This window comes from Gorilla gorilla, chromosome 18, assembly GCF_029281585.2.
Source record: "Gorilla gorilla gorilla isolate KB3781 chromosome 18, NHGRI_mGorGor1-v2.1_pri, whole genome shotgun sequence".
Taxonomy (NCBI): domain Eukaryota; kingdom Metazoa; phylum Chordata; class Mammalia; order Primates; family Hominidae; genus Gorilla; species Gorilla gorilla.
In genome coordinates this window covers 29,383,404-29,405,849 of record NC_073242.2, presented here as the reverse complement: position 1 = coordinate 29,405,849, position 22,446 = coordinate 29,383,404, and the positions used below count along the sequence as shown (strand labels likewise).

Genomic DNA, 22,446 nt, shown 5'->3' with positions numbered 1-22,446 from the left:
CCCAGGCTGGAGTGCAGGGGTGTGATCTCGGCTCACTGCCAAGTTCCGCCTCCTGGGTTCATGCCATTCTCCTGCCTCAGCCTCCCGAGTAGCTGGGACTATAGGCGCCCAGCACCACGCCTAATTTTGTGTGTGTGTGTGTGTGTATTTTTAGTAGAGATGGGGTTTCACCGTGTTAGCCAGGATGGTCTCGATCTCCTGACCTCGGGATCCGCCTGCTTCGGCCTCCCAAAGAGCTGGAATTACAGACGTGAGCCACCACGCCCGGCCATATCTTACTACTATTATTTTTCAAACTGCCTTTCTCCATCCAGCACAAAAGGTAAGCTTTTGGCTGCCTTGTTAATCACTACACCCTTGACTTGATGGGCACATTCACACTTTTACTGAGTAAACTATGCTGCACTTTCACACCCCAATGCCTCTCATCCAAGCTAAACAAGAGAAGTGAATAGATGCCTTACCCCAAAGGTTCTCAAAGTATAGCCCTGAGACCAGCAACCTGGGAGCAGGCTAGAGGTGCAGGTTCTCAGGCCCCACTCAGACCTATGGAATCAGAAACGATGGGACTGGGAGCCAGCATCTCATCAGGCCCTTCCGTGTGAACGCTAGGTAAGTTGAAAGGCTGGCTTTTCAAGCACTCTGACTTAGTATAATCCTCACAAAGCTCTAAACCTAGTAATATTCCCCACAATTTTCCTCTCAGCAAAGCCCACGCTTGCTCAGGCTCACCTTGGGAGTGAGGGTCAGTATTTTGCATTATTTTGGTAAATTCTTCATCCATTCGTTCCACCAGAGTTAGGATGCAGCCACGGACACGCAGTGGCTGAAAAGGAAGGCGAAGGAGGAGTCAACAAATTAGCCCAGATCTCAGTCTCAAACCTCAACCCTCGGGTCCCACTGAGCCTTCCCAAAGCATAAAATACACACCTCCAGTTATCCTGCCAACTCCTCCCTTTACCTGGTCAGCGTTGTGCAGGTTCTCACTCTCTTCCAGAATATTCTCTCCAACAAAAATGTTGGGATTTGCAAACAGGATATCCATCAGCTCATTGATGCAGTCCAGGCACTTCCCCCACATCTCTGGCTGCCAAGATTTCAGGCCACATCAGAGTCAGAGGTGTGAAGGTAGAGTAAGCGGATGCCTCCCCCTTCAGCAGGAATCATGGGGCCTTCCACCACCAAGACTGCCTCCATAGCCCCTGAGTCTTAAGATGCTAGGTACCTTCTTCCCCCAACCCACCAGCGACGCCCTGAGATGAGCCTCTTCACTGCTCTCACCTTCATGTAGGTTGCCAGGTTGGGGTTGTAGTCATAGAGAGAGGCGATGATATTGAACTTGATCTTGACAATGACGCCCTCTCCCAGGCTGTTCTCTGCTGCAATCTGAACCAGCAGTTGCAGCAGCTCAATCTGGGCAGCACTAGAGGGCCAGAGAGCTGGGTGAGGCTTTGGAGACAAATCACAAAGTCTCTCCCAGCATGCCCTCTTCAGATAACACGCCCTCCTCATCACCCATATCCCTGCTTCTCCTTTATAAATTCCAAACAGAAGCAACAATAATCCCAACCATCCTGGAATGCTGTGAAATGCTTCACACCTACCACCATCCTCTGTTACCTAATAACTAAAGAAGGTAAACACTCTTACTTTTTTAATCTTAAAAAAAAAAAGCCACGTGTGGTAGCTCATGCCTGTAATCCCAGCACTTTGGGAGGCTGAGGCAGGCGGATCACTTGAAGTCAGGAGTTCGAGACATGATGAAACCCCATCTCTACTAAAAGTACAAAATCAGCCAGGGATGGTGGCATGTTCCTGTAATCCCAGCTACTCAGGAGGCTGAGGCAGGAGAATCGGTTGAACCCAGAAGGCAAAAAGGTTGCAGTGAGCCGAGATCGTGCCAGTGCACTCCAGCCTGGGCAACAACGAGACTCCATCTCAAACAAAAAAAAAAAAAAGAGGAGAACATTATCTCATTGTATAGATGGGAAAACAGACCCAAAACGTTAAGTGATTGGTTTTAAGTCACAAGAAGAGTAAACAGCAGATAATGGACGGGGATGCCCCAAGCATACAATTCCCTCTACTACAGCCACACACAGACCCTCCCAACAATCCCTTCCCCCAACCTCCACCCTCTGCCACCCTGCAATCCCACTGCCCAGGCCCACGAATCTTACCGATCAGTTCCCTTCTTGCCTCGTGCCTGTAGGATCTCATTCAGTTTCTTGATAACAACAGCATGGGTGATCTCAGTTCCCTTGGCAAACATTTTTGGCTTCTCCTGTATCAGTACATATCCCGTCATGCGCATCCCAGCAGGAAACTGTCCTTGCCTTTTCCCCACAAGGGGACCTTTATGTCCTCCCAAACTGTTCCCCAATTCATTTTACCTCTGAAACCCTCACCTTAACCAACGGCACTCCGCCCCGGACCCTTTCCCACTCCCCGCCTTCATTGTCCTCCTCCTCCTCATCCAGGCGCTTGGATTTCCTGTCATGCTTCTTCTTAGCTTTGTCCTCCCGTTTCTTCTCGGCTGCCTTCTTGTCCTCATCTGTGGTGGGTGCCCTGCCGACAGACATGGGAGAAGATGACACATCAGCCCCTCCCCACCTCTAAGGCTTCTTCCTCCCATCAACTTCCTCTTTTCCTCCAGCAGCTCCTGGGTCCAAGTTATGCTCCACAACAATGACCTAGAGGGCACAGTGAACCATAACCATAGCCATCTCTAATAAGACAGAGTACTAACCAGGCCACTGTAGACATATTAATAGAAACAACCTGTCAGCTAGGCATGGTAGATCACTTGACGTCAGGAATCCAAGACCAGCCTGGGCAACATGGTGGAACCCCATCTCTACTAAAAGTACAAAAATTAGCCAGGCATGGTGGTGCACGCCTGTAGTCCCAGCTACTTAGGAGGCTGAGGCACGAGAATCACTTGAACTTGGGAGGCAGAGAAGGCTGCAGTGAGCCACAATCATGCCACTGCACTTAAGCCGGGGTGACAGAGCAAGACTCAGTCTCCAAAAAAAACAAAACAAAATAAAACAAAACAAAAAAAAACCAACCTGTCATTTTGCTCCAAAGCTAACATCTACAGTTTTCCAAAGAATCCACAAACAACTTATTTTCTTTGATACCAGTTGCTTTCTCCAGACTGACCAACTAATCAATGAATCAGTTCCCCCAAATATATAAAAACATTTTTTTCTTTTTTACTATTCCTAAACTGTTTTATCCCTTTCTCTCCTCTCTTGACAACCGATTAATCTAAATTCTGAATTTTAAAAAAATGTTCATTACAAAAAAGGTCCCCACAAAACAGAAAAAGATCACCAGCTACCTTGAAATGGTCTTAGGCTACTGGATGTTGCCTGAAACCATCTCCAGACTTGAGTATGTATTTATGTAACAAAATACAAACCAAATGGCAAAGACAAATTACTTCAAACTTTGCACAGATACTGAAGAATAAATCTTTCTAGAAAGACTCAACATTTTTGAAAACTCATATGTAATTACCATAATCTACCATTTGAACATTTATAAATAAATTTCATTTTCACTGCTTAAAAGGTTTGAATATGTTTTTGGAATAGTCTATAAGTTTACCAGTTAAATTAAGTCTTCCCTTGCCAGAAGACCAAGGCCATAGCTCTCAACAAAAGTGTATAGACTGGCCAAGCACGGTGGCTCAAGCCTGTAATCCCAGCACTTTGGGAGGCCGAGGTGGGCGTATTGCTTGAGCCCAGGAGTTTGAGACCAGTCTGGGTGACAAGGTAAAAAGCCCGTCTCTATTAAAAACAACAACAACAACAACAAAAGCTTATGGATCCTTCCCCCGTACCACTGCAAGACTCTAATGATGACTCACTTTATAGGTAAAATCCTTTGCAAATATGCAAAGCATGTTCATTAAACTAAAACCTCTTGGTCCAAACCATCTGTATAGCTCTGAGATCAGAAGAACTAAAGCTATTTTTAAAAATGAATGCTTCAAAAGAACTTAAACTTCCTTGGCTAAAGTATTACTTCTAGCACTAAAGATAGTATGATACACACCTCAAAAGGGAAATGTACTATTGTATGAAATTCTAACTGAAAGACCTAAGACTTGGCTTGACCTCTCCTATGACAGATTATACTCTGGTATATTCATATCTTGTTAGAAATTATCAGATAACAAATGTTTATATCCTCAGCTATATAATCAACAGATAAAAGCAACATTTCTAAACGAGTATTACCTCTACTTAATACATAGTTAAGAGACTAAAAACTCATTATTGAGAGACACCAACGGAAGTCCGGCCTAACTACACTGCAGAGGACCACACCATTTTTCCATGCCTTCCCAACCACAACTACTGATGGAAAGCCCTAGATGTATACCCTTGCTTAGGATCCTAACTCGGACATTCAGTCTCACTAGAGATCCTGGGGTTCACTTAAAAAACAAAAACAAAAACAAAAAAACGCCTCCAGAATCAGGTAACTCTTAGAAGTAGACAGCAGCTCTGTAAGAGTTCACAGGTCGCTGGGCACAGTGGCTCACGCCTGTAATCCCAGCACTTTGGGAAGCCGAGGCAGGCAATCACGAGATAAGGAGATCGAGACCATCCTGGCTAACATGGCGAAACCCCGTCTCTACTAAAAATACAAAAAATTAGCCAGGCGTGGTGGCACGTGCCTGTAATCCCAGCTACTTGGGAGGCTGAGGAGAACTGCTTGAACCAGGGAGGCGGAGGTTGCAGTGAGCTGAGATTGCACCACTGCACTCCAGCCTGGGCAACAGAGCAAGACTCCATCTAAAAAAAAAAAAAAGAAAAAAAGAAAGAGTTCACAGGTCAATCATGACATCAGGTATAGATGAACTTCCCCCTAATACCTTCAGATCACCATAAGACAACAGATGGCCTTATCCCACATCAAAGAGGCTGAAGCTCATGAGAATAAACCCACTCCTTTACAAGCTTGTTTTGACCAAAAGATGAAGGCTGAGAAATGCTGATGACGGAAAGGGTATATTTAGACTGGCTGAATCTGGAGTTGCTGAAAACCCTTACTGGCAGAGGGCCTATCGTGTTTTCTAGAGCATCCACCAACCCTGGGTGGCATACTCAAGGAGAGTTAATATCAGAGTTTACACAGAAAAACGGGCAAACAGAATCCACTGTTCTGTGGTTTTGCCCTCTCTCCTTGTTCCTCTTTCTCCTATATAAATCCTGCTTTTGCTCGGTTGGAAATTAATCTGAAAATCTGTCTCCCTTGTTATACAAGTGAAATAGTGTCTGTGAATTATTCTTCTACACTACAAAGCCACAAACTCTCAATGTCAAAAAGATTCTGACACTTGAAATTCTAACTTTATTTTCTCAAGGGTTTTCCTCAGAACATTGATTCAACTAATTTTAGATTTTTCTGATTAGGTATACAAGTTAGTTTACAGGTTTAACAAAAAAAAATTTGGCTGGGTGCGGTGGTTCACGCCTGTAATTCCAGCACTTTGGGAGGCTGAGGTGGGCAGATCACGAGGTCAGGAGATCGAGACCATCCTGGCTAACACAGTGAAACCCCGTCTCTACTAAAAATACAAAAAGATTAGCCAGGTGTGGTGGCGGGCGCCTGTAGTCCCAGCTACTCAGGAGGCTGAGGCAGGAGAATGGCGTGAACCCGGGAGGCGGAGCTTGCAGTGAGCCGAGATCGCGCCACTGCACTCTAGCCTCGGCAACAGGCTAGTGTCTCAAAAAAAAAAAAAAAAAAAAAAAAAAAATTCAAGGATAACCTCTAAAAGCATAGCATGTCTAACTCCCAAACCAGCAGAGAAAAACAAAATGAATAATAAGAAAATATATATAACTAGAAACGGGGAAAAAAAAAGAGGATGAGAAAATACATGTAGGCTAGGTGTGGTGGCTCATGCCTGTAATCCCAGTACTCTGGGAGGCTGAGGCGAGCGAATCCAGCCTGGCCAACATGCTGAAACCTCATCTCTACTAAAAATATAAAAATTAGCTGGGCGTGGTGGTGCTCACGTATAGTCCCAGCTACCCAGGAGGCTGAGGCCTGAGAATCACTTGAACCCAGGAGGCAGAGGTTGCAGTGGGCCAGGATTGCACCACTGCATTCCAGCCGGGGCAACACAGTGAGACTCCTTCTCAAAAACAAAAACAAAAAACACACAAATAAAAGAAAAATAAAATACAGGCTGAATATCCCTTATCTGAAATGCTTAGAACCAGAAGTGTTTCAAATTTCAAATAATTGCATATATATAATGAGGTATCTTGGGAAGGGCTCCAAGTCTATGAAATTTGTGTGTTTCATCTACACCTTATACAAACAGCCTGATGGCAATTTTACATAGTATTTTAAATAATTTTGTGCATGAAACAAAGTTTTGACTGCAACCTGTCACATGAGGTCAGATGTGGAATTGTCCACTTATGGTGCTCCAGAAGTTTCAGACTTTGGAATTAGAGATGCCCAATCTTTAGAAGACAGAATGAATTTCAAAATAATTATGATGAAAGAAACTACCCCCTCCAAATCATATACTGTTGATTCCATTTACATAAAATTCTAGAAAATGCTAACTTACCTAGTGACAGAAAGCAAATTAGTGGTTGCCCAGGGATAGGGTGAGGAAACTGAGGCAGGGAGAAGTATTACAAAGGTGGAAATGTTTAGGTGTGAAATTTTTAGGATATTATGTTTTGATTGTGGTGAGTTCTATGGGTGTAAACATATGTCACAACTTATTAAATTTAACTTTAAGGCCGGGTGCGGTGGCTCATGCCTGTAATCCCAGCACTTAGTGGAAGGCCGAGGCGGGTGGATCACGAGGTCAGGAGATCGAGACCATCCTGGCTAACATGGTGAAACCCTGTCTCTACTAAAAGTACAAAAAATTAGCCAGGCATGGTGGCGGGTGGCTGTAGTCCCAGCTACTCAGGAGGCTGAGGCAGGAGAATGGTGTGAACCCGGGAGGTGGAGCTTGCAGTGAGCCGAGATTGCGCCACTGCACTCCAGCCTGGGCGACAGTGCAAGACTCTGTCTCAAAAAAAAAAAAAAAAAAAAAAAACTTTAAACAAGTGCAGTTAATGTATGTCATTTACACCTCAATAAAGCTATTAGAAAATTTAAAATAAAGAGGATAAACAGAAAGTATAAGATATCATAAAATGGTAAGAATAAATACATTGATAACCACAATAGGCTGGGCGCAGTGGCTCACGCCTGTAATCCCAGCACTTTAGGAGGCCCAGGCAGAAGGGTTACTCGAGCCCAGGAGTTCGAGACCATCCTGGGCAACAGGGCAAGACCCCATCTTGATAAAAACTAATTATGTAGACACATATATAAATAACCATCATATATATGTAAATAACTATAATAAACGTAAATGAACTAAATTGCCAGAGAAGCAGAGATCAAGTTCTGGCGGTCATTGCACAACGTGAACGTACTAAATGCCACTGATTTGTATACCTGAAAATGGTTAAAATGGGAAATGTTATGTATCACAATAAAAGAAAAAAAAAGCAGAGATTTTATGAGATTAAAAAAAAAACAAACCAAAAACCTAGCTGTGCTTAAGAGACACTCTTTTTTTTTTTTTTTTTTTTTTCCTGAGACGGAGTCTTGCTCTGTTGCCCAGAGCTGAAGCGCAATGGCGCGATCTCGGCACACTGCAACCTCCGCCTCCCGGGTTCAAGCAATTCTCCTGCCTTAGCCTCATGAGTAGCTGGGACTACAGGCGCAGGCCACCACACCGGGCTAATTTTTTTGTATTTTTAGTAGAGATGGGGTTTCACCATGTTGGCCAGGCTGGTCTCGAACTCCTGACCTTGTGATTTGCCTGCCTCCGCCTCCCAAAGTGCTGGGATTACAGGCGTGAGCCACCACGCCCAGCCAAGAAACACTCTTAATCATACAGCATGGCAGAGTTAAAAATAAAAGGACAGGAAACGTCCTTTTCATAAACATCCTTTATCAGGTAGAGGGAAGCTCCCTTCTATTCCTAGCTTCAGTCTTTTATCATGAAAGAATATTAGGATTTTTTTCAAATGCTTTTTTTTGCATCTGCTGAGATGACTCTACGGCTTTTGTCTGTTATTCTATTGATGTAGTATATTAGTTGATTTTCATATTAAAACATCCTTCTATTATTGGGATAAATCCTACTTGGTTATTAAATTTTTTTTAAAAACTTTTTTGGGAGATGAGCCCACCCATCCTCCATCCCCCTACAGGCAAGGAGGGGGTGCTCCCACATAATCCTCATTGTATGTTGCTGTGTTTGGTTTTCTACTATGTTGTTAAGAACTTTTGAGTCTGTATTTATAAAAGTATAGCTTTATAGTCTTACGGTTTTTTTTGTTTTGTTTCGTTTTCTGAGACAGAGTCTTGCTCTGTCGCCCAGGCTGGAGTGCAGTGGCACGACCTCGGCTCACTGCAACCTCTGCCTCCCAGTTCAAGTGATTCTCCCGCCTCAGCTTTCCGAGTAGCTGGGACTACAGGCGCCTGCCACCATGTCTGGCTAATTTTTTGTATTTTTAGTAGAGACTGGGTTTCACTGTGTTAGCCAGGATGGTCTCGATCTCCTGACTTTGTGATCCGCCCGCCTCGGCCTCCCAAAGTGCTGGGATTACAGGCGTAAGCCACCGTGCCCAGCCTCGATGTCTTAAGTTTAATTTTAGGCCCCATTTGCTCCCTCAGACAGGAGCCTTTGTGTAACACACATGTGCAGTGCACATCACACACCAGAGTCCACACAATGGGAGACTTCAATACACAATTATTCAAAGACAAAAACACAAAGTACAGTAGATATAAAAGACCTGAACCAATAGTAACGCTGATAGTTCTGTAAGATGTCAACAGGTTAAAAAAATGAGTTTCATGATCAAGCAAGTTTTTGAGATGGTTAATAAAACAAAGTTAGGTATATTTATTCTCATGGAACTTTCCAGAGGTGGTTGTAAACCCTCCAAGAAGGGGTGTGATAGACAATGTGGCCCAGACCTTGACCAGTGTTCCCTGAAGCACTGGACAAAAAAGGCCTTCTCAACAAAATGCCCACCAAGTAAGTTGTTCAGCCTCTCTAGACCTCTAGAGGGCTGGAAACTCACTACCTCCCTAAAGCAGCACGACCACAACTTTTAAACACAGGAAAGCAACCTTGAGAGCAATAATCTTCCCATTAAAAGTGTACTATTTGTCTGGGTGCAGTGGCTCACGCCTATAACCCCAGCACTTTGGGAGGCTGAGGCGGGAGGATCGCTTAAGCCCAGGAGTTCAAGATCAGCATGGGTAACATGGTGAAATCTTGTCTGTATTAAAAACACAAGAATTAGCCGGATGTACTGGAGTGTACCTGTAGTCCCAGCTACCCAGGAGCCTGAGGTGGGAAGATCACCTGAGCCCAAGGGGTTGTGGTTGCAGTGAGCCAAGATTGCATCACTACACTCCAGCCTGGGAAGAGCGAGACCCTGTCTCAAAAAAAGCACTTTTTATCTGTAGTTTGCGCAAACTGGCTAAGAAAAAATAAATAAAAGCACTATTTTTAGTGAGCTTGAGATTTCACTCCCATGGGATACAAAAGAGCAGGTATCACTTTTATTTCAAAGGGAGAAACTAAGACTTAAGGTCAAGTAACTTATACAATGTTGTACAGCTGATAAAGGCTGGGAGACAGAATCCACACTGGGATCCTCCCCTATTCTGACTGTCCCAGTAAAGGTCATGAACACTTGCGGCAGTCTGTATGCTGTATGTGTACTAAGAAGTTATCAGGAAGGGTAACACAGTAGCAACGCACACTGAGGACTCACCACACGTCAGTCCTAGATGAACTACTTTCTTACATCACACCACCCTGTATTCCTGCAGCTATTCTGGAAGGGAGGGTTCCCTGCCTTATTTTACAGATGAGAAAACTGAAGATTAGACAAGCTAAGTAGTTTGTCCAATGTCACACAGGTATCGGGTGCCAAAGTGAGATTTGCACCCAATCCACACGCAGTGAGTAAGGCTGTGGGTAAATATTTGGACTCTGGAGCCTTCAATTCTCATCTTTAGGACACATTAGCTTCGTGACTTTAGCCAACTAATGTACTTGACTCTCTGATCCTACTGTAAAATGCTAACAGTTGGCTGCTCCAACCTAAAAGGACTCCATGGAAGAACCAATAACCTTCCAGACAATTAAGAGCTTTCCACCAGTTCCAGTGTAACCCTAGGTCCCACTACTTTCCTTACTTTTTAAGAAATCTTGAGGCCAGCGCGGTTTGTTTCCCTTCTTCCTCCTCTGAGTCGGAATCGGAAGATGTGGAACCTGTGTCCCAGTCTTCATCATCTTCGGAATCTTCTGAGTCCTCATCTTCATCCTTAGAGGGAAGAAAAGAGGATCAGCAAGAAGACAGGGAGATTGACTGGTGTCTCCTCCTTACTAACGCATGTTCGAGATTTACTTTCATGAGTAGAACAAGAGCAGCTACTCATGGAATCAAGATACCAAGGGCTGGGACTCACCATCAAGTCCCAGAGTGATGCTGCAATTTGGCCGCAGGAACACACACAGCTTCCCCTGGCAGAGCTGGGCCCAGATCCCTGTTTGCCCACTGCTCTGATGTAAGAGGAAGCTTGTTCTCAACTCCACTAAATTCCACCCCTCCCAACCCTAGGGGTTTGAGTCTTGTCTTCTTCCCCCAGGGACTCAGGAACTACCTCTGGCAGGAAATCATCCATCTAACCCTGGCTCTTACATCCATCTTTTTGAGGAACTTGCGACTCTCCCCAGAAGGAACTTCTGATTTCTTCTTCAAGAAAGTTGCAGCACTGACTCCGTCCTCATCTTCATCCTCATCTGAAGAGCCTAGTGGTAATGGAGGGAGAAAAAGATCCTGAATGTTGAAAAGCCAGACGGAGGGCAGCCAAGAAACCAGGCCAAGGGCAGCACTAACTCTGGACTTCATATTTGCAACAAAGGTTCTTTTGCTCACCTTCTGAATCCTCCTCATTTTTCTCAGCATCTTCATCCGCAGACTGCTCGGGGTTCTGGACAGAGAGGGAAGTGAGAGAACAATCATGGATGCTCTCCAGCCATCAGCCCACCCCACCCCTCCACCCCAGACAGTTCTGTCATCTTCCTGCTCCAGTCACACCTCCCACTAGCAATTCCATCTTTGGGCCTCAGTCACGGGGTCACTGTTCCCAGTTCAGTAAGTGTGCCTCTAGCCTCCCCACCTGCTTGTAGCTTGTGATATGGGACTCGAAATCACGGTTGTATTTTCGGATCTTCTGACGCAAGGTGCTCAGAGCCTTGGCATTGTTCTTGTTCATCTTCTTCTTCCCTTCCTTATCTTCCCAAAGCTAAAGGGAAGAAGAGGAAAGAAACAGAGAACAGTGATTTGAAACTAAGTAACATTTCCTAAACTCCAGGCTTCTTCTCCACTTTTGAGTCTTGCTATTGGAACACCGCTGGTACTACTTATTAACTACATCTGTTAGCTTATTTTTAAAAGATCCTATACATCCCACCACTAAAAGTACAAAACCATGAATAAGTGGTGGTAATAAATATAGGCATCACACCTCATTAAGATAGTCCTCTAGGTCAGCCAGGATGCGGATATAGAACCGAGGGACACCTTCTTTGTCCACAATGCTTTTGGCCTTCCCATATGCTTTTCCCAGGAGCTCAAACTCTTCCAGGCACTTGGTGACATCACGAATCTTCATGGCATTACGGATGGTCCGGATAAGGTTGGTCAGCTCCTCAAACCTGGGTTGGGAGCCCGATACCACATTGAACGTGCCCACCGAGGGAAAACTCACCACTGCTCCCAGAGACTCCTATCACCCAGCCTCCCCACAGCTTCATTGCTCCCAGAGACTCCCATCACCCAGCCTCGCCATGGCTTTACCTCTTGTCCTTGGCACTGCGGACAACTCTCTTGGTATCTTCTTCATCCTCGCTCAGCAACAATGGCCTGTTTGGAAGGAACAGAGGACATTAACCTCCTTTCCCAGTCTTTCCAAGAGATCCGTATTTCCCTACTCAGGACAGGTAGAACTAAGTAATCCAGGCCATCCACACCACACCCATCCTCTTTTTGACTCCTCCTCAGGGCCACTTCATATACAACTCAATCTTTTAAGTGTACACTAAGTAAGGCCTTTTGCTCAGTGTTGTAGCAACACAAAGATGACATTCACTATCCTCTCAAAAACAAATGAAAGTGCTAATTTACTGTGTAACTAATGACATAGAGACACAAGTCACCACAGAAGTAATGAATAAAAAAAGAGGTAGAGAAAAATGATACTTGAGCTATAATGAACAGAAAAGGCTTTAGGGAGGTGGTACCTAAACTAGATCTTAGCAACATTTCCCAAAGTATGAGAGGCCAACAGCAAGGAGAAAGTCTCAATGGTATTAACACCTCCACTGCTAGGATTTTTCTATGATAATAAGACCAGACCACAGGCTCACAGTCAGCAACAGTATCTCTACTCTTTTTGTTTGTTAAGAGATAAGGTCTCACTATGTTGCCCAGGCAGCCTCCAACTCCTGAGTTTCAAGGGATCCTCCCACCTCAGCCTCCAGAGTAGTTGGGACTACAGGCACGCACCATCTTGCCTGCCTCTTTTCCCTTTTTATTATTTTTTGGATTATTTTAGCGGTGTTTTTTGAGGTGGAGTTTTGCTTTTATCGCCCAGGCTGGAGTGCAATGGCGCAATCTCGGCTCACTGCAACCTCCGCCTCCAAGGTTCAAGAGATTCTCCTGCCTCAGCCTCCTAAGTTGCTGGGGTTACAGGCATGTGCCACCACAACCGGCTAATTTTTGTATTTTTAGTAGAGACGGGGTTTCACCTTATTGGCCATGCTGGTCTCAAACTCTTGACCTCAAGTAATCAGCCTCCCAAAGTGCTGGGATTACAGGCTTGAGCCACCTGCCCAGCCTGGATTATTTGGTATTTTATGGCAAATGACACTGGTTTCCACCTGTGGAAGTGATACGAAACCATATGCATACTGGCATATACATGTGCAATACATACTTTTAAAACAGTAGCACAAACGTGGCAGATGTTTAAGAAACACCATTCCAGTGGGGCACAGTGGCTCATTCCTGTAACCCCAACACTTTAGAATGCTGGGTGGGAGGTTCACTTGAGCCCAGGAGTTCAGAACCAGTCTAAGCAACACAGTGAGACACCTTCTCTACAAAAAAATTAAAAACAATTAGCCTGCTGCGATGGCGTGCACCTGTAGTCCCATCTACTTGAGAGGCTGAGGTGGGAGGATCGCTTGAGATCTGAAGGTCGAGGCAGCAGTGAGCTATGACCCCTCAAAAAAAGAAAAAAAAAAGGAAAAAGAAAAACCATTCTATTGTTCCAAAGGGTAAAAAAAAAAAAAATTAATGTACAGAAATGGCGGATGGGTATTTACGTAGAGGCGAACAGGCATATAAAATGTTTAAGCACCTGCGTACACAGCAGGTGACCAGACTTCAGAGTCGCATCAGGGGGCTCCCAGATACCAATCAAGCATTTTGCATTTCCTTCTGTGAGCAGTGAGAAGTCACTAAGGACTTCTCGGCGGTAAAATGAGAGGAGAGAGGTAGAGGCTGTAGACTTAAGGCCAGTTAAGAAGCTGATGCAACAGATCTGGCTTGGGAAACCTCTGTGATTCTATCCCTTGTGCCTGGTGGGTGGCTACCGGCTATCACAGCCCTCTAAGGCTGTCTCTCTCCAACACCGCTCCGATCCTGCAAACTCTGGTCATTGTCCAAACCCACTCTCCCCGCCCTCACCTCCATCCCCTCCCATGTGCACTGCGTTCCACAGCCTGCCTAACCCCGCACTCCCAGAATGGTCACAGCCACAGCCCCCGCAACTCACTGTTTGCCATAGTTGCCTCCGACAGGTTTGGTGACGAGCTCCTCCCCGGACAGGGACGACTCGGACTCGCTGTCCGAACCGGTGGTGAAAAACCGCGACATGGCGACGGCGCGGAGGTGCTACGGCCGGACCTGCGGGGGAGCCAAGGCGTCACCGGCCACGCGAAGAGGCCCGAGCCAACACCTCCCGACGCCCAACCCCTCACCGGCCCCACCCGGACCTCGACCTGGGTCTCCCACCACGAAGCACGAGGCCCAAAAAATACCAACCAGCTGAGCCCGCGAGTCACACCGCAAGGCCCTGACAGCGGAAACGCCGAGAGAGAAGGCGGGTCCTCGCGTCACTTCCGGGAAGCGCCGACTAACTACACTGGGAGACTACAACTCCCAGTGGCCTTCGCGCCATAAGGGGGCGGGGACAAGCCTGAGGGAACCGGGCGCTGAGACCTTGGCTGCAGGCGTCGCGAATCCTACCGCGCGTTGGTGTCGGGATTTAAAACACGAAGATCGGCGGGGCGCAGTGGCTCACGCGTGTAATTACAGTATTAATAGGCATTAATAGTATAGAAGTAGATAATCCTGCCGGGTGCGGTGGCTCACTCACGCCTGTAATCCTAGCACTTTGGGAGACCGAGGCAGGCGGATTACCCGAGGTCGGGAGTTCGAGACCAGCCTGACCAATATGGAGAAACCCCATCTCTACTAAAAATACAAAATTAGCCAGGCGTGGTGGTGCATGCCTGTAAGCCAAGCTACTCGGGAGGCTGAGGCAGGAGAATCGCTTGAACCCGGGAGGCGGAGGTTGTGGTGAGCCGAGATCGAGCCATTGGACTCCAGCCTGGACAACAAAAGCGAAACTCCATCTCAAAAAAAAAAAAAAAAAAAGTAGACAATGCTAGCCAGGCACAGTGGCTCACTCCTGTAATTCCAACACTCTGGGAGGCTGAGGTGGATGGATCACCTGAGGTCAGGAGTTCGAGACCAGCCTGGCCAATATGGCAAAACCCCGTGTCTACTAAAAAATACGAAAATTAGCCTGGTACAGTGTCACCTGCCTGTAATCCCAGCTACGTGGGAGGCTGAGGCTGGAGAATCACTTGAACCCAGGAGGAAGAGATTGCAGTGAGCAGAGATCACACCACTGCATTCCAGCCTGGGTGACAGAGCAAGACTCTGTCTCAAAAAAAAAAAAAAAAAAAAAAAGTAGACGATGCTAGATCTTGCAGGTCTTTATAGGCCTGTGGTTTGGAGCCGCCATCGGCAGAGGTTTTAGTGCAAGGGACTGTGTTACATTTTTCAAGGTGGTTTTGATATGGGAGCGGGACAGGGAAGTGCTGGGAAGGGAAGAGCATGCTCTTCCAAAGTGCTGGGATTATAGGCATGAGCTACCACACCTGGCCGTTTTATTTTTTATTGTGAAATATTTCAACAGACAAGAATAAAGACTATTCCAATGGACATCTATGTACTCACAACCCACCCAGCACCGTCAAAACTTAATATGAGGCTGGGCATAGTGGTTCATGCCTGTAATCCCAACACTTTGGGAGGCAGAGGTGGGCAGATCACTTGAGGTCAGGAATTCGAGACCAGCCTGGCCAACATGGTGAAACCCCATCTCTACTAAAAATACAAAAATTCGCCTGGCATGGTGGCAGATGCCTGTAATTCCAGCTACTCAGGAGGCTGAGGCAGGAGAATTGCTTGAACCCTGAAAGTGGAGGTTGCAGTGAGCCAAGATCGTGCCACTGCACTCCAGCCTGAGCGACAGAGCAAGACTCTGTCTCCAAAAAAAAAAGTTAAAAAAAAACAAGGTTCATTGTACATCTGTAAATCCATAAATATCTTTTTTTTTTTTTTTTTGAGATGGAGTTTTGCTCTTGTTGCCCAGGCTGGAGTGCAATGGTATGATCTTGGCTCACTTCAACCTCCGCCTCCCAGTTTCAAGCAATTCTCCTGCCTCAGCCTCCCAAGTAGCTGGGATTTACAAACGTGCACCACCACATCCAGCTAATTTTTGTATTTGTAATAGAGAAGGGGTTTCACCATGTTGTCCAAGCTGGTCTCGAACTCCTGACCTCAGGTGACCCACCCGCCTCGGCCTCCCAAAATGCTGGGATTACAGGCGTGAGCCACCACGCCCAGCTCTTTATTTTTAAATAATATGTGTACATTTTTACAAAATGAAAATGGTACAACAGAATACACAGGAAGAAAAAATATACAGGAAAAAATGTTTCCTTCCTGCCCTGACCTCATGTTCATCAGCTTTTCTCTCTAGAAGCAAACACAATTGTCAGTTTATAGCGTTATCTTCCAGATGTCACTTTGTGCCCTCTCTCTCCGTATCTCTCTTTGTGTGTACACACACACACACACACACAGAGTTGACTCTTGAACAATGTGCAGGTCTACGTATATGTGGATTTTAATTCAATAAATACAGTCAATCCTCCATACAGGTGGGTTCCACATCTGGAATGAAATGTCAATCAAAAATAACAGTATTCACTGGATTTGAAACCCATGTATACCAAGGGCCCACATTTTGTAACCACAGGTTCCACAGGGGCAACTGCGGGACTTGAGTATGTACAGGTTTTGGTATCTCCCAGGAATCCTAGAACCAATCCCCTGAGGATACCAAGAAATGACTAGATAGAGACAGAAAGGATATAGATAGATGTATTGTATGTGTGTATGTATATATATATGTGTGTGTATGTATATATATTCAATATATATATATCAATTATATAGATCAGGGTATGTGTGTGTGTGTGTGTGCGTCTACCTGGAACATATCTGTCTCTACCATTGTTTCCTGCATCTTATTTCATTATTCATATATCTTGCAGCTCATTCTGTATCAGTGCATATGGCTCTGTCTCATTCCCTTTTTTTTGTTTGGTTTTTGAGACAGAGTCTGCTCTGTCGCCTAGGCTGGACATAATCTTGGCTCACTGCAACCTCCGCCTCCTAGGTTCAAGCGATACTTCTGCCTCAGCCTCCTGAGTAGCTGGGATCACAGGTGCCTGCCACCACACCTAATTTTTGTACTTTTAGTAGAGATGAGATCTCACCATGTTGGCCAGGCTGGCCTTGAACTCCTGACCTCAAGTGGTCCGCCTGCCTTTGCTTCCCAAAGTGCTGGGATTAAAGGCACGAGCCACCACACCCAGCCTGATTGCCTTTTAAAAGTATTCATAATAGGCTGGGTGTGGTGGCTCACGCCTGTAATTCCAGCACATTGGGAGGCTGAGGTGGGTGGATCACCTGAGGTCAGGAGTTCGAGACCAGCTCGACCAACAATGGTGAAACCCCATCTCTGCTAAAAATACAAAATTAGCTGGGTGTGGTGGCACATGCCTGTAATCCCAACTACTTGGGAGGCTGAGGCAGGATAATTGCTTGAACCCAGGAGGTGGAGGTTGCAGTGAGCCGAGATCACGCCATTGCACTCCAGCCTGGGCAACAAGAGTAAAACTCCATCTCAAAAAAAAAAAAAAAAAGCATAATAACCCCAGAAGGCAGGCCACACTGTTCCACTTTAGAGAGGAGGATGTTGATGTCCTAAAAGGTCAAGTGACCTGTCTAAAGTCAAATCGATAGTTTGCATTCCAACCCAAACATTATTCCACAGCTATCTAAACTGTTGAGAGATGTGTTGTTTTAGAGCCAGACTCCAACAATTTTTGAGTGAATTCAACTTAGTCTTTTTTTTTTCTTTTCGAGACGGAGTCTTGCTCCATCACCCAGGCTGGAGTGCAGTGGCGCGATCTTGGCTCACTGCAAGCTCCACCTCCCGGGTTCATGCCATTCTCCTGCCTCAGCCTCCCGAGTAGCTGGGACTACAGGCAACTGCCACCATGCCCAGCTAATTTTTTGTATTTTTAGTAGAGATGGGGTTTCACCGTGTTAGCCAGGATGGTCTTGATCTCCTGACCTCGTGATCCGCCCACCTCAGCCTCCCAAAGTGCTGGGATTACAGGTGTGAGCCACCGCGCCCGGCCTTTTTTTTCTTTTTTTCTTTTTTTTTTTTTTTGCAATTTCTGCTGCCCAGGCTGAAGTGCAGTGGTGTGATTACGGCTCACTGCAGCCTCAAACGCCTGGCCTCAAGCGATCCTCCCACTTCAGCCTCCTGAGTAGCTGAGACAACAGGCACACACCACTACACCCAATTAATATTTTTACTTTTTGTAGAGATGGAGTCTCACTATATTGCCCAGGCTGATCTTGAACTCCTGGCCTCAAGCAATTCTCTAGCATTGGCCTCCCAAAGCTCTGAGATTACAAGACTAAGCCACTGTGCTTGGCCTCAACTTCGTCTTGTAAATAGGAAAAATGGGAATGAAGGCAGCTGACTTAAAGAAATCCTAGGTCGGGCATGGTGACTCACACCTGTAATCCCAGCACTTTGGGAGGCCGAGGCGGGTGGATCACCTGAGGTCAGGAGCTCGAGACCAGCCTGGTTGACACGGTGAAACCCCACCTGTACTAAAAATGCAAAAATTAGCCGGGCATGGTGGTGCACGCCTGTAATCCCAGCTACTTGGGAGGCTGAGGCAGGGGAATCACTTGAACCCAGGAGGCAGAGGTTGCAGTGAGCCAAGATCTTGCCACTGCACTCCAGCCTGGGCGACAGAGCAAGACCTTGTCGCCAAAAAAAAAAAAAAAAAAGGGAAAGAAAACCTAGTAATTTACCTAATAATTTCTTCTTTTATGAGTGTAATAGGCTCTGTGACTGGAGACAAACGTAACATGGGTGTATTTAATAGGTGAATTTTGTTAATACCCAGATTCTGATGGGGTCCTTAATGGTCCCAGAGTGGGAACCACACCCTGAAAGAGCTTTGGTCACTCTGGTGTCTCCAGTTCATGTGGGTGTACGTATTTCTCACAGCAGATTGACTCTCTTCATGTGCCTGTAATAACACAGCCAGCAAGCAGGAAGATGATAACCATAATTGGCATTTGAATAACAATTTCAAATGCATAGAGGTGCTTGAAACTCATGAAAACTTATAGGTGGGCAGGAAAAGCAGCTATTACTAACCTCATTTTACAAATGAGAAAAGCAGGACTCTGCAGTGCGGGGGAGGGCTCTGTTGTGACAGCATGAGATTCTGAAACCAGGTCCTCTAACTCGCAGGTCACAGAAGATGCTTCCAAGTATATTATTTTATTGCGGAAGGGGAATGAACTGAGCGGAAGGAGAGGACAGAGCGTGGGAAAAGGGGAGGGAGTGCCATGGGAACCCCTCTGTGGGACAAAATGCTGGGTACCACACTCCCCCTCACTCACGCAACTCCAGCCACTGATATCCCCCCTTTTTCTTTTATTTTTTCCTTTTCTTTCTTTTTTTAATCTTAAAAATTATTATTACTATTTGAGAGAGGGTGTCACTCTGTCACCCAGACTGGAGTGCAGTGGTGTGATCATAGGTCACTGCAGCATCAAACTCCTGAGCTCAAGTGATCCTCCCATATCAGCCTCCCGAGCTGGGACTACAGGTGCACGCCACCACGTTGGACTGTTATTTATGTATTTATTTTGAGACAGGGTCTTGCTCTTTCACCCAGGCTGGAGTGCAGTGATACAATCATTGTCCTGGAACTACAGGCGCCCGTCACCGCACGAGACTTATTTATTTTTATTTTTTATTTTTTGAGATAGAGTTTTGCTCTGTTGCCCAGGCTGGAGTGCAGTGGTGTGATCTCGGCTCACTGCACCCTCCACCTCCTGGGTTCAAACGATTCTCCTGCCTCAGCCTTGTGAGTAGCTGGAATTACAGGCATGCACCACCACATCCAACTAATTTTTGTATTTTTGGTAGAGACAGAGTTTCACCATGTTGGTCAGGCTGGTCTTGAATTCCTGACCTCAAGTGATCCACCCACCTTGGCCTCCCAAAGTGCTGGGATTACAGGCGTGAGCCACCTGCCTGGCTGAGATTCATTTTTTAAATTTTTTTAGAGATGGATTCTCGCTATGTTGTCCAGGCTGGTCTCAAACTCCTGGGCTCAAGTGATCCTCCTGCCTTGGCCTCCCAAAGTGTTGGAATTACAGGTGTGAGCCAATGTGCCTGGCTTCAATATCCCCTTTCTAAAATAAATGTCTCAAAAGACTATGAAATTCAGGCTGGGCATAGTGGCTCATGCCTGTAATCCCAGCACTTTGGGAGGCCGAGGTGGGAGGATCACGAGGTCAAGAGATAGAGACCATCCTGGCCAACATGGTGAAACCCCAACTCTACTAAAAATACAAAAATTAGCTGGGAATGGTAGCGCGTGCCTGTAGTCTCAGCTACTCGGGAGGCTGAGGCAGGAGAATCGCTTGAACCTGGGAGGCGGAGGTTGCAGTGAGCCGAGATCACGCCACTACACTCCAGCCTGGCGACAGAGCGAGACTCCATCTCAAAAAAAAAGAAAAGAAAAGACTATGAAATTCACAGATAATATAACTTTCTGATACACACAATTTTATTGTATTTTGCTTTGTGTTTAATTTTCTCAAATAGACCTCAAGTACCTTGAAGACAGGAATGTCTTAGTATCCCTTCAGTGCATTTCACATAGTACATGTTCAATGATATGTTTTTATTATTATTATAAATTTTTCGTTTGGAAACAGAGCCTTGCTGTGTCGCCCAGGTGTGAGTGCAGTGGCACGATTTCTGCTCACTGCAACCTCCGCCTCCAAGGCTCAAGCAATTTTCCTGTCTCAGCCACTGGAGTAGCTGGGATTACAGGCATGCACCACCACACCCAACTAATTTTTATATTTTTAGTAGAGACAGGGTTTCACCATGTTGGCCACGCTGGTCTCAAACCCCTAGCCTCAAGTGATCTGCCTGCCTCGGCCTCCCAGGATGCTGGGATTACAGGCATAAGCCACCACACTCTGCCTATTATTGTAATTATTAAAAGACAACATACATATAGCTAAATGAATCAGCTGCACTAATCAATCACTGGTTTGGTGTCTATCATCATCTATTAGTTTTGCCTATTTTTTGATTTTTTTTTTACTAGAGACAAGATCTCACTCTCTTGCCCAGGCTGGTGTGCAATTGCAAGATCCCAGCTCACTGCAGCAGCCTTGAACTCCTGGGTTTAAGGGATCCTCCTGTCTCAGCCTCCCAAGTAGCCGGGACCACAGGTGTACACCACCGAGTTCAGCTAATGTTTTTTGTGGGGTTTTTGTTTTTTGTAGAGATGGGGGGCCTCACTATGTTCCCAGGCTGGTCTTGAACTCCTGGCCTCAAGCAATCATCCTGCCTCAGCCTCCCAAAGCATGGGATTACAAGCGTGAGCCACCACGCCTGGCCAGTTTTGCCGGTTCTTGAGCTTCATATAAACAGAATCGTAAGGCATATCCTCTTTTGTACCTGGCTTCTATTGTTGACCATAATACTTATGAGATTCATCCGTGTTAAGTGCACCAGTATGGTAGGACATTCTTTTTTGTTTGTTTGTTTGTTTTTTGAGATGGAGTTTTGCTTTTGTTGTCCAGGCTGGAGTGCAATGGCGCAATCTTGGCTCACCGCAACCTCTGCCTCCCGGGTTTAAGCGATTCTCCTGCCTCAGCCTCATGAGTAGCTGGGATTACAGGCATGCACCACCACACCTAGCTAATTTTACAATTTTAGTAGAGACTGGTTTTCTCCATGTTGGTCAGGTTGGTCTCGAACTACTGACCTCCGGTGATCTGCCCACCTTGGCCTCCCAAAGTGCTGGAATTACAGGCGTAAGTCACCGCGCCCAGCCCAGTCATTCTTTTTAAATTCCTGAATGGTTTTCAATTGAATGACGATCGATACCACAATGTATTCATTCTCCTGTAGATTTTTTTTTTTTTTTGATGGAGTCTCACTGTGTCCTCCATGATGAAGTGCAGTGGCATGATCTTGGCTCACTGCAACCTCCGCCTCCCAGGTTCAAGAGGTTCTCATGCCTCAGCCTCCCAATTAGCTTAGATTACAGGCGTGCATCATCACACCTGGCTAATTTTTGTATTTTTAGTAGAGATGGGGTTTCACCATGTTTAGTAGAGACCAGGCCAGGCTGGTCTGGAAATCCTGACCTCAGGTGATCCTCCCACCTTGGCCTCCCAAAGTGCTAGGATTACAGGTGTGAGCCACCATACCTGGCCATATTATAAATAAAGCTTGTATCAACATTTTTTTCAATATTTATATCATATGTTTTAAATTTTTATTATTAGGTACAGAGTAGTTTTTGTTATACATCCCTGTTAAATTGAATATTTTATTTTATTTTTTATTTATTTTTTGAGATGGAGTCTCACTCTGTCACCCAGGCTGGAGTGCACTGGCACAATCTCGGCTCACTGTAACCTCCACCTCCAAGGTTCAAGCGATTCTCCTGCCTCAGCCTTCCAAGTAGCTTGGATTACAGGAACGTGGCACCACACCCAGCTAATTTTTGTATTTTTTAGTAGAGACGGGGTTTCGCCATGTTGGCCAGGCTGGGACTATTTTATTATTATGAGATGACACTCTTTATCTGCA

At 45.8% G+C, this 22,446-nt stretch overlaps 1 protein-coding gene across 6 annotated transcripts in view; it reads right to left on the bottom strand.

Annotated features, from left to right (window-relative positions):
* Positions 1 to 14,422, bottom strand: part of LOC101140878 (eukaryotic translation initiation factor 3 subunit C) — a 41,241-nt gene extending 26,819 nt beyond the window's left edge. For 2 of the 6 annotated variants that reach the window (XR_010131335.1, XR_010131336.1), the window contains exons 1-13: positions 14,184 to 14,246; positions 13,915 to 14,045; positions 11,934 to 11,999; positions 11,602 to 11,791; positions 11,254 to 11,379; positions 11,010 to 11,064; positions 10,773 to 10,882; positions 10,267 to 10,394; positions 2,409 to 2,568; positions 2,181 to 2,284; positions 1,282 to 1,423; positions 962 to 1,087; positions 733 to 826 (exon numbers count right to left, since the gene is read on the bottom strand). Coding sequence is in view for 2 of the 6 variants with exons in the window: in XM_031003101.3 (XP_030858961.1) it covers positions 733 to 826; positions 962 to 1,087; positions 1,282 to 1,423; positions 2,181 to 2,284; positions 2,409 to 2,568; positions 10,267 to 10,394; positions 10,773 to 10,882; positions 11,010 to 11,064; positions 11,254 to 11,379; positions 11,602 to 11,791; positions 11,934 to 11,999; positions 13,915 to 14,015 (1,402 nt within the window). In the remaining 4 variants the exon portion in view is untranslated. Of the gene's footprint in view, positions 1 to 732; positions 827 to 961; positions 1,088 to 1,281; positions 1,424 to 2,180; positions 2,285 to 2,408; positions 2,569 to 10,266; positions 10,395 to 10,772; positions 10,883 to 11,009; positions 11,065 to 11,253; positions 11,380 to 11,601; positions 11,792 to 11,933; positions 12,000 to 13,914; positions 14,046 to 14,134 lie in introns of all 6 variants that reach the window. The other 4 variants (XR_010131338.1, XR_010131337.1, XM_031003101.3 and 1 more) reach the window with 4 other exon arrangements.
* Positions 14,423 to 22,446: the final 8,024 nt, after the last annotated feature.